Source organism: Ictidomys tridecemlineatus, chromosome 13 (genome assembly GCF_052094955.1).
Source record: "Ictidomys tridecemlineatus isolate mIctTri1 chromosome 13, mIctTri1.hap1, whole genome shotgun sequence".
Taxonomy (NCBI): Eukaryota; Metazoa; Chordata; class Mammalia; order Rodentia; family Sciuridae; genus Ictidomys; species Ictidomys tridecemlineatus.
The window spans coordinates 99709822-99722296 of NC_135489.1; the positions used below are offsets into that span (position 1 = coordinate 99709822).

The 12475-nt window shown below is 38.6% G+C and overlaps 1 protein-coding gene across 5 annotated transcripts in view; it reads left to right on the plus strand.

Annotated features, from left to right (window-relative positions):
* Sptlc1 (serine palmitoyltransferase long chain base subunit 1) overlaps positions 1–12475 on the plus strand; it is a 61369-nt gene that overhangs the window by 24042 nt on the left and 24852 nt on the right. For 3 of the 5 annotated variants that reach the window (XM_005340425.5, XM_078030677.1, XM_040271527.2), the window contains 3 exons: positions 2012–2144; positions 8462–8591; positions 11925–12014. In XM_005340425.5, the coding sequence (XP_005340482.1) occupies positions 2012–2144; positions 8462–8591; positions 11925–12014 (353 nt within the window). Of the gene's footprint in view, positions 1–2011; positions 2145–8358; positions 8592–10125; positions 10205–11924; positions 12015–12475 lie in introns of those variants that run through there. The other 2 variants (XR_013430011.1, XM_078030676.1) reach the window with 2 other exon arrangements.

Here is a 12475-nt window from a genome sequence, read left to right on the forward strand (position 1 = left end):
GGAAAGCCCAGTCTTTCTGAAACTTTTGTACTTAGGTGTTGATTTATAGTTTGAAGGTTTTTCTTGCTACCTTACAGCACCTGTATATAAACAGTTAGGAGTGCAGGTAATGATGGGGTAGTCCTAACATGCCAGTTTTCATCCACTCACTCGCTCACTCTGAAGCCCTGAAACAAAACGATGTTCAGTTTTACAGACTCATCTCTCATCAGTCAGGAGTCATTTAGAGCTAAGAAGTCTATAGAATGATTTAAAATCCCTTTTATAGTTAGCAAAAACAAGGTGTCTGTGTCCATAGTATGATTTTCTTTTTTGAAATTGGGATGTCAAATGAAAACAGTCCACCATGTCCTGGGCAGCCCATCTGCTGACTACTTGGGGAGGTTTGTGGTAGATTGTCCCAATCAGAGGCACTATAATTGAAGGAGGCCTCTTCCTTGGGGCCTGCTTGGTGGCAAAGTGAGAAGTGGCTGGGAGATAACACTAGGATGTGAGGGATGACCTCCCTGAGACTAACCCTTACTCAGCTGCTTGGACTCTTCAGTCCTCAACTACTCTTTGCTCTCCAGCCAGGTTTTGCCTGAAACCTTTCACTAATAACATCTCTCTTAGAAGGTGCTTGATCAGGTGCCTTGGACTTGGTGTAATGTCACAATATCCCCTACTTGGCTCAACTGGGATCTAGTCCACTAAACTTAGTGTTATTGTAAAATCCCACGTTTGTTTAATGTTGACATAAGGAAAAGTATCCAGTCTGAAGATAACTCTATTGGTAATGGAAATTGAATATTTCATGTGTTTCTTTCATGACTATAGATTCCATTTGTATAAGTTGAAATGAAATGAAGAGAAGCATGCTTTATGTTTAATCATGACTTGACTGGAGTGTAACATCCTTTTAAAAAGTCTATAACTAGAGTGGGCCCTGCCAGCTATCCGCACTCTCTTCCACTTGGAAACGTCCCTCACGTGGAAATGTCTTGGCCCCTGCTGTTGCCCCTAGTTCAGACTTCCCCTTAGGGAACATACCACAGCTTCCTCTTCCACCATCCTTTTGTCTCTGCGATCTCTTATCACCCGCTCCTTTCTCCCTCAGAGCTGGCAGGACCCAGCTTCTTCCTTCCTGTGTCAGAAGTGCTTCTTGCACAGAGCAAATGGGAAAACTGTGATCTAGTCCTCCAGATGTGGGTCCTGCTGCAGTTAAAAGAGCAAAAGGAATGTTTAAAAATTCATTTCTCTCCTTGATAATGTCTCATTGTAAAACTACTTTGAAGTTCTAAGGATCAAAGGCAGTTGGTAGACTGTTCACTCTAAGCATTACTGTCCTTCATCCCAGGACATGAAGCCTCATGGCACAGCTGTAAGGAACCCTGATTTAAGAGGGAAATAAAAACAGGTCAGTTTAATAATTATAAATTATCTAATTATTACATCAGCATTCTTCATAAGCTACTTCTGTGGAGGTATCCTGTTTCTTTTGGTATTATAAACTTGAATTTCCCCGTATACTCTTAAGAAATTCAGACAGAAGCCCAATCCTACAAAGAGGTGGCAGATGCCACAAAGAATACTAACACAGATTGTGAAAAACATCGTCACTGAATTGCTAATACATGTTACCATCTCCTGCAGAGTTTACAGGTCCTTTCTCTAAAATGCAAAAAGACGGTATATTAACATGGCCTCAGCGTTTTTGCTCCAGGAAGTTAAAGTAGATAGTCAGTGGATCTGGAATTCCTACAGTAGAGTGAAATAAAAGCAAAATTGCCTCTGTCACACATTTATAGATAGGAAGGTAGTTGATGTTAATTTCGTGTTTTTCAGAAGTGCTTCCTAGCCTAGAATTATTTTAATATATCTTTTATGGTTTATTATTTAAAAATAGATTTTATCCATAAGGTGAAAGTGTTAATAATTAAGCTATTATGTTCCTTTCTTTATTTTTTAGTGTAAAGGAAGAATCAATCATTATAAGACAGTTTTAACTTATTCAACTTTTTTGTTGAAATAGATGTTCATTTGGATTTGGAAGAGCGCCTGGCAAAATTTATGAAGACTGAAGAAGCCATTATATATTCATATGGTTTTTCCACCATAGCCAGTGCAATTCCTGCTTACTCTAAGAGAGGAGACATTGTATTTGTGTAAGTCAGCTTTACTTGTACTTCCAGTCAGAATTTGAAATGTTAACTGTCTCAGAGAATTCTTCCATTGGAAGTTTTCTACATACTGTAATAGGAAGTTTTCTTTTTATTTGTAAAGAAATATACAAAGGGTATGAGAAATTTACTCAAGGATGCTTGAAGGTTTTAGTTGTCATCTGCTGTTGAGATTTTATTTATTTACATTTAGATGAGGCATACCACCTGCCCTCTCTGTTCAGTTCTGTGGCCTTGTGGTACCCTCCTGAGTCCATGTCACGGTCTCACACTGCTCATTCTGCCTGGCAGTCACTTCTCATCACCCATCCATCCCAAACTCAGATCTCTGCTAATCTTGCTTTAGAGTTTATTTAAGGACATAGGAGCCATAAATTGAAAATGTCCTTACTGCCCACAGCAGATCCTGGATGCATGATACTGCTGTCACTAGAAATGCAAAGGCTGGCAAGGAGAAGATGTGAACTACCTTTTCAGGCTTTTTTTTTTCCTTTTAACCATTTCCCCTCAGATATTTGAGCTGTAGCCTCCTCATTAGCCTTACACACTGGTTTCCTCTCCCCTCGAGTTCTTTGTACATGCAGTCCCCATGCCTGGAATACTGTTTCCTCCTCTTGTCATCAATTTATTTCCTGCTCATTATATTCATAATATCTGCTCTGCTGGGAAGCCTTGCTCAACTTCTCAGAGCAGGTCAAAACCCCTGCCAGAAAGAATTTGATATCCTTATGAATCAGTGCACTGACATTCCCACTGCCTGTCCTTCGTTCCCCTCAAGCATGAAGAGACATTCTCTCTCCACTCTTCTTTTCTAGTTCTTATAACAGTTAATAATTTTATATCTTTGATTATTTTCTTCTGTTTCTTGCTGAAAGCCCATTGCTTAGGATCACATTTATCATTTAATAGTATTCATTTAAATATTAGTTCAGTAAATCAATGAACAAAAAAAAGAGGGGTCCGAGTACTTGAATGCTGGAGCCTGGCCTGCCTGGACCCTGCACTGTCTGTTAACTGCTGCTTGTGCAGTGGCAGAACCTTCCACTGCACCCGCTACAGAGCTGAGGCTCCCTATGTGACCCAATCCTCACCAGAACCCTTCAGTAATCTGGAGCACTGAGGAAGGCTTAGTTGGGCATTTTAATTAAAATTAAATACTGTGAAAGACTCACCACTAACTTGAAAGCCATTGATTTAAACAGTGTGTCTTTGTTTTCCATAAAAGCAGAGTTAGAGATAACTGCAATGTCATCATCTATTTACCACTTATTCAAGGACCCACTATTAATTCGCTTTTGAGTTTAAGTCCAGAAGAAGTGAACTTGTAGCTGCCTTTATCAGATTCAATAAATACTATGTTTTGAGTTTTAGCTGGTGGGAAACCTAAGCTACATATCCTTCCATGCACTATACCTAGTGTCTTTTTTGCTTCCAGGGAATCATTAGACAGTTTATTTTCTTCTACATGATCTATTTTTGACTAATTCATAAAAATATAAATTGTCCATATTGATTGGGTAGTGTGATATCTCAGTACGTGTATACATTATGTACTGTATAAATCAGTTTTAACTTCTATCCCCTCAAGCTCTTATGGTTTCTTTATGGTAAAGACTTAATGTGCTTTCTTCTAGCTATTGTTTTGAAATATACTGTGCATAATTACTGTCTATAATCACACCAGAACTTCTTGCTCCTATCTAACTGTAACTTAGTATCCATTGACCAAACTTTCCCCTTCTCTCCCTCCCTGCTGTTCTTTCTGTCATCTTATAGTTGCCATTCTACTCTGAATTTCCCTTTCCCGATGTTTTTAGATTCCACATAAGAGTGAAATCATATAGTATTTGTCTTTCTCTGTGTGGTTCATTTAATGTAGTTATTTCCATCCAGATTGCCACAAATGACAGGATTTCATTTTTTATGGCTGAATAGTACTTCATTTTCTATGTGACACATTTCTTTTCTTTCTTTTTCTTTCCTTTTATAGTACTAAGAGTCAAACCCATACTAGGCAAGTACTTTGCTACTGAACTGCACACAAGCCCTTTTTAATTTTTATTTTCAGATAGTTGCCCAGACTTATCTTATACTTTCGATCTTCCTGCCTCGGCCTACCAAGAAGGTAGAATCACAAGCATGTGACACCATACCCAACTGTACCACATTTTAAAAATCCATTTATCAGCTGATGGATATTTAGGTTGTTTCTATCTCTTAGCTATTGTAAATTATGCTGCAGTAGACATGGGAGTGCAGGTGTCTCTTCAACAGACTGATTTCATTTCCCTTGGTTAAATAACCAGGAGTGGGATTTGCTGGATCAGGTATGTTTTTAGTTATTGGAGGGGGGTGGCGGTAGCGGGGGTGGGAATTGAACTCAGGGCACTCAGCCACTGAGCCACATCCCCAGCCTTATTTTGTATTTTATTGAGAGGGTCTTGCTGAGATGCTTAGCACCTTGTGGTTGCTGAAGCTGGATTTGAACTCAGGATCCTTCAGCCTCCTGAGCTGCTGGGATTACAGGCATGTACTGCTATGCCCAGCTGCTTTTAGGTTTTTGAGGAAACACATGTATTTTCTCCCATTCTGTAGGTTGTCTCTTTACTTTTCTTGTTTTCCTTTGCTGTATAGAAGCTTCTAGTTTGATGTGATCCTGTTTGACTATTGTGTATGTTTTCTGTGCTTTTGAGGCCTTATCTAAAAACTTGTTTAACCATTCAGATATCCTAAAGCATATTCCCTGTTTTGTTCTAATAGTTTCACAGTTTCTGGTCTTTAAATCCTTAATCCATTATAAGTTGGTTTTTGTAACTGGTGAGAGATGGAGTTTCACTTTATTCTTCTGCATGTGGATATCCACTTTTTCCTAGCAACATTCATTGAAAAGACTATTCTTTCTCTGACGTGAGTTTGTCCAAAATCATTTGACCCTAGAAACAGGTTTACTTATAGCCTCACCGTTGTGTTCCACTGGTCTAATATATCTGCTTATACACCAGATACAATGCTGTTTTAGTTACTGTAGGTTTGTAGTACATTTTGAAGTTAAATAGTATGGTTCTTCCTGCTTTGTTCTTTTGCTCAAGATGGCTTTGTCCATTTGGGGATTTTTGTGGTTCCATATAAATATTTTTTTCTTGTCTTTGAAGAATGTCTTTGTTTTTTAGGGATTGCAATGAATCTGTAGGTGATTTTAGATTGCATATCTATCTTAATAATACTGATTTTTTTTTCAGTCCTTGAAAATAGGATGTCTTTCTACTTTGTGGTATCCTCTTTAATTTCATTCACCACTGTTTTATAGTTTTCCTTGTAAAGATCTTTCACCTCTTTGGTTGTTTTGTCTGTGGTTTTTGAGACTTATCCTTTTTTTAGCTAAGGGTTTGTCTGTCTTTTCAAAAAGCCACCTGTGTGTTTAATTGATTGATTGATTGATTGATTGTGTGTGTGTGTGTGTGTGTGTGTGTGTGTGTTCTTCACATGTGTGTTTTTCCTAGTTTCTTGAGCCATAAGGACCTGTGCATTCTAAAGGACATACCAAGACTTCAGTGTGTCTTCATTTGCACAAGTCTATATCACCAATCAGCACGTCCTTCTCTACCTGGTGCTTAGGCAAATCTGGAGTGCCATCTGTGAGCACTGGCCCAGCAGTAGCTGTACTACCCAAGATTGAGGAAAGGGTGGTAAAGACAGTTGTTCAGATACCAAGGCTGACACTTGAACTGGATCACACCAAAGTCGTAGCTTCAGGGACATATACAGTCCGGAGCATGGGGAATGTGCCTCAGGCCCACTTCAGTACTGGCAGTGCTGCAGGCCAGCACTTTGGCCTATCCCACTGGCACATGGGTCTCCACCTGAGGCAGAGGTGTGTCGCAGTCACTCATCTTCAAGCTCTGGCCTGTGAATGAGGTCTTTGGTTTCTACCCAGCATGGAGTCTTAACATGGCAGGCCTGGCACTCCTACTTCAAAACATTCCTATGCCAGCTTTCATGCCCTGCTCCTCAAGGGGCAGAGTCTTGCTCTAAGCCTGCCACCCCAGCTTGGAGGAGGGGTGGCAGAGGCAGTCTCTGTGCAGCCTGGCTAATGAGGTCCCTAGGTTCAGTTCTGGGTTTCATCATGGTGGGCCTGGTATCTGTGTTTCCAGTCTAAGGCCTAAACTTAATTCCCTGTCTCTCCCCCACGCAGGAAGTTCCTCTCTGCTTGGAGTTAGGAAGGGGTGATTCTCTAGTAACTCCTTCCTTCCTGCTTTCTTCAGTGTCTTTTCATTTTGTTACACTAAAAGTAAGCCCTGTAGTCTCTCGCCTTACCTGGCTTCCATAGTAGTTGGTGATAATAGTTTAGTTTATGAATAACTGGTAAATTCAGAATCTGGGGAGACAATTGCTGGCAGATCTTACTCAGAGGATCTTGCCATGTTGCTCGGCCTCCAGTTATGCATGATTTTAAATATAATACATTTTCCTGAAATTCAGTTGAATGCAGGGATGCTAAAGGTAAAAATGATGTTTGATAAATTGGTCTTGACAAATCCATCAGGCATAGTGCTTCATTTCCTTTCAGTGAATGGTGATGATATTTCACACACAGAAAATTTCAGCACAAAGTTTATTCACGAACTTAAGTCTGTTCCTTCAATCTGTTGTCTGTGTTAACTTATTTATTTCATATTCCTGTTTTTAGATTAACTAAAATATTGAGGTCATTGCAGATTTATAAGCACTGAAAAGAAATCAAACTGAGATTTGTGCACTCTACCAAGTCTGTTTTCTCTGGCTGCTTTCAGATATTTTTCTTGATCATTTGTTTTCAGGAATTGGACTATGGTGTGTTTGGGCATCTATTTATTTGGGTTTACTGTTCCAGGCTTTGCTCAGCTTCTTTAGTCTATAGATTTAAGCCATTTGTCCAATTTGGGAAGTTTTGAGCCATTATTTCTTTGAGAACCTTTTTATTAGTCCCACCCTTTTTCCCTTTTCCCTCTACAACTCCAGTGACACAAATATTCCATCATTTATTATACTCCCACAGATCCCTGAGTCTCTGCTCATTTCTTCCTAGCCTGTTTTCTTTCTGTTGTGCACCGTGAATCATTTCTATTGGTACATCTTTCCATTCGCTGATTCTTTCCTATCCGTTCAATAAAGTCTTGTTTTGTTTTTCAGTACTAATATCTTCTCAGGATTCTTCTTTATGACTTCTCTTTCTTTACTGAGGCTTCCTATTATTTACTTTTTGCAGGCATGTTAATGCTCATTGAAACATTTTTGTGTTGGATATTCTGAGATAATTGTCAGATGATCTTGTTTTCTCTTTCACCTCAGTATTGACATTTGTTTTCCTTCATTTTGTGTAAGTTCTTCTGATTCTTGGTATAAGTAATATTTAATTGGAACCTGAGCATGTCCTATTATGTACTATAGTGTATACTCTTTCAGTTGGCTTTCTCTGACACTATTCTAACAAGAGAAGGAGTGGGAGACTGCCTCCTTGTTACTGCTGGTAGGGTGTCCCATCCCAAGTTCCTACTTGGCCTCCATTAGCATCTGAGGTGGAAGTTTCTTCATTGCTGCTGGGTGATGAAGACAGTACTGATTTTTCCCTAAATGACGTCTGGCACCACCAAGCAAAAACCAGGAGGGTACCCCATACTGGGATGGAATTTTATGCCAACACCCCAGTGGGGAGGACAGGGTCCTCTTGTCACCAGCTAGCAGTGAAAGTCCCAGCTCACTTCTTGGCCTTTTCGGATGGCCCCCTGGAGGGGTGGGATACTTTGTTATAGCCCCTCAAGGGTCAAGTCGAGGTTCCCTCCTCAGTCTCTGCTGGTTTAAGTGAGTTTGGAGCTATAGTTTTTTCCTATAACGTTTGGTCGTAGTTAAGTGGTTATTGTTCAGAACCCTTCTGTCCAGCTGGGCTACCACTGTTGCTTCCCATGAGAAAATATAGCAGAATAACAGTCACATCAGAGATGACACTGATGGTGAGTTGCACCAATATGTTGTGTATTTCTTAGAAAGAGCAAGCATGTGAGTCATTTGATATGTGCATCCTGATCTCAGAGAGGTTAGAATTTGGCAAGTATGCGCTGCTTAGAATAGATTAAATGTGATAATTGTGTGACAAGGACTTGCAGAGTGAAGAGCAAACAGTGACATATGAATGCTCAAACATGTTTTATTTGCTCTGTTCCAGTTAACAATTGGAGATTGGTTAACTCACAAAAGCAAGCATTCCTTTCCTGAGAATGTCGACAAGGCCCTTTAACCCCAATTTGGTGAACCTCTCTCCCTTGCAGAGATAGTGCTGCCTGTTTTGCTATTCAGAAAGGATTACAAGCATCACGTAGTGACATTAAGTTATTTAAGCATAATGATGTAGCTGACCTGGAGCGACTACTAAAAGAACAAGAGATCGAAGATCAAAAGGTATGATTCTTTTGAAGAAAATTATACAGTTCTTTTGTACTTTCTAACCAGCTAAATTATATATGAAATGGTAATTTGTCATTGAAAACTTGCCTGCGGATCACATTTGGATATTAAGTAAGCATGTTCCTGTTTATTAAATATATTTCGTGTTGGAGAGCCAAGACTGATTGTAATTGCCTTGTCAATGCCATAATTATATACAGCAAAATTAAGGGGGTTGAGGGACAGTTTGCACTTAGTGAGTGGGGGAGATACACACTCTCAACTCTGTATAGTACCACCAAAACTCATTAGGGCATGTATCTAGTGGATTCAAAATAGGCTTATTATATCAGAATAAATCACGTACCAATTACATGGAGGAAAGAATGCCAGCAGATTTTAATTTATTTATGAACCAAGTAAGACCCTTTCTCCCCACCCCATCCTTACCCTGAAGCACTGAGCAGCTGCTGCCTGTGGGAAAGGACTGCCCTGTAGTTGGACTGCCTACAACCTGCAGCCCTGTTTTCAGTCCTTTGTCCCAGGAACATGAATAGCCCCTGGTGGTGGTGGTTTGTATTTGCCCCCTTGGTTTCTAATTAGAGAATAGCACAGAGGAAGTACGTTCAAAGCATCACTATTAGGATTATAATTTATTTTTCCCATGATGCCAAGAATGGAAAGAGTAGTTCTGGTCTGTGGCTCTGTAGCAGGACATAGTGATAGGTGGACTGTTCTGGGAGCCTGAATGTTGTTTCCTTTATCTCAACTATTTAAAAAGGACTTTGCAGATGTGACTTGACTCATTCATAACTAGAATAACAGATGAAAATGCACATCACATTCCTCAATTTTGTGTTAATTTCCATTTTCCCAAATATTTGCTTTATTTATTTAGGATTCTGTCATCTTTGTTTAGGATCAGTTTAAAAAAATCTACAGGGAAGCTGGGCCCAATAGCGCACACCTATAATCCCAGACACTCAGGAGGCAGAGGCTGAAGAATCATAAGTTCAAGGCCAGCCTCAGTAGTTTAGTGAGATTCTGTCTCAAAAAATAGACTTTTTTTTTTAAAGGGCAGTGGGTGTAACTCAGTGGTAAAGTGTCTCTTGCTTGGTTCAGTCTCCAGTACTGCAAAACAAACAAAAAAGCTACAGAGAAATTTCCAAAATTTCTAAACTTGAAGCCATTTCATTGAATTTCTTTCTATAGATTGTAAAAAAGATCTCTATTATTCTTATTTAGTAATAACATGCTGGCCACCAGATTGAAAAATACTGCCTTGGAAAGTATGACCAAGAATTCAGTGTATTGTAGATTATTTTGTTTAGCTAATATTGTACAGATTTGGAAGATGTCATATTCATATTCCATGTGTTTTATAAGATTTCTAATCCATGGAAGTTTTTATGAATAATAAAAAATAAAATTTCATAGAAGCATTACTTACACATACTGTGCAAGTGAAAAATAACCCTTACTGCAGTATGATTAAGGAAATAGCCTAAAGGATTTAGTTTTTCAAATTATGGCACATTTTTTTAAGCAGTGCCCACATAGGTGTACTGAAACAAAGGATGCTTCTATAACAGTGGGAAGAGTTTAAATTGGCACCTACCTCCTAGAAGGTAAGTGGGCAAATATATTCCACTTAGATATCCCCTTAGATTCCCCTTTGACCCGTATGTGTGGTGTCACATTTAGAAAATAATCAGAAATGGTGTTAAAGGTTGGTGGGGTTTTTTTTTTCTCCAAACAAAAAGCAAAATGAGGGAAACTACTTAAATCCAACATTAGAATAGTTACATTATTTGTGTTATTCCCACAAAGTAGAATATCTCCATTAAAATCATATTTTAAATAATACTAAATAATCTAGAAATGGTCATAACATATTTTTAAAATCAGTTTCTGAAATTATTGCAATATAATTCTAACTTTGAACAAAGTAGTAGACATATACAAAGAGACAAAAATTATCATTGAGTGATGTAAATAGCTAATTTTTAAATTCTTTTTTTTTCTTTTTTATATATTTTTTCATTTCTTATGACTCTTACATGAATATTTTAAAATCCTAAGAAAATACTTGGGCTGGAGGTATGGCTCAGTATAATAAAACTTACCTATTGTGTACAAGACTCTGTGTTTAATTCCTAGTCCAGCCAAAAAAAAAGGTAAAATAGAACTTTTTTTTTTTTTTAAGGCAGAATGCCTGCCACCATGGTGAAATAAAGGTGACCTCTTTTCATCATTGACTCCTGATAGATCCATATTGCTATCTGAGAAGCAGTCTGTTTTGAGTTGACTGAGTGACAAGATTGAACAACCTTAGTGATGTATAATTTCCTGGACCTCAACTGCCTAAACTGCCCCCTTAAAGCATTGCTGATTCTTGAGTTTCTAACTGTCCAATGAGCAAATGTCTAGAGGCAAGAAACCTTTTGAGTGGGAAGTGAGTTCTAACTCTTATCTGTGGCCACCAGTATTTTTTCATTCAGACACACCTGAAGCATCTACAGATGTGAAGAATTTATAGTGACCTGCTGTGAGCAGGGTGTTGGGAGATCCATATTATTTGAATAGGCTCTCCATCACCACCCAACCTTCAACATCATTGGACCAAGGTCATAATTGAGTTTTACTTGACCCAGTGACAGGTCAGTGGGAGAGTGAGGAAGGACAAGGGTTTTGCTATACTTTGGTATGTGAGGGAGATCAGAGTTTGTGATTTTTTTTTATAACTTTTGATTGTGTAAAAATTGCCATGCACACAAAAGGAAACAGTTGCATTGCTCTTGGGAGCTGCAGTTTCTCCCATTCCTTTTCCCAACATTGTTACCAGCATCCTGCCATTCTTGTACCATCTGTACCTCCCCCTGCTTGATGATGATGCTGTTCATCATCATCATCTTCATTATGGTTTTTTTTCTTTTAGGCAAAAATTAAAGACATGGAAATGCACAAATCCTAGCCATATGATTTGATCAGTAGTTTTTACCCATGTAGCCCAGGAATCAGTGCTTCATCATGATATAAAACATTCTCAAATTTCTCCAGAGTTTCCTTGGGTCCCATCCCAGTCTCTTTGGAGTTGGAGGGTTTCCTTTGTGCTTTAACACAGTTCAAGTGCTGTAAGTGTGCGTGAGGTCCCCTAGTCAGTGCTGTGAATGAAAAACATGTCTGAGAAAGAGAAAAAAAAACAGGATCTCAAACATTGAGCTTTAAATTCATTTAGACCATTTTTCTTTTATGAATAAATCTTGTGAGGTGAACTTTGTAGGGAGTATGTAACAGATTTTTTATTTGGAATTACTGAAATTTAAGATATCTGGTTCTTTTTTTAAGAATCCTCGCAAGGCTCGTGTAACTCGACGTTTCATTGTAGTAGAAGGATTGTATATGAATACTGGAACTGTTTGTCCTCTTCCAGAATTGGTAAGCAACGTGTTTATTCATTTTTTAGTATTTATTTATTTATTCATTTATTCATTATTTAGTATTATTTTAGTATTGGATAGTTTGGCAGATGTGCCTTTTGCTTATGACCACATTCAGTGTGTGACATCTACAGTGCTTTGCACAGTAGGTATCAAAAGATATTTTGATCATTCAAGGGAGGCAGATTACTTAAATGCTAACATTGGGCTTTAAAAAGTAATCAAAACTTTTTATAAAGCAACTTTATTGCTGGTTGCAGCATTGCACACCTGTAATCCCAGCTATTCATGTGACTGAGGCAGGAGAATCACAAGTTCCAGGCCAGCCTAGGAAACTTAGGCCCAGTCACAAAATAAAATTTTAAAAGGGCTGGGGATATAACCTAGTGGTATAGAGCACTTGTCTAGCATACACAAGGCACCAGGTTCAATCCATAACACCACAGCAACAATTTTTTT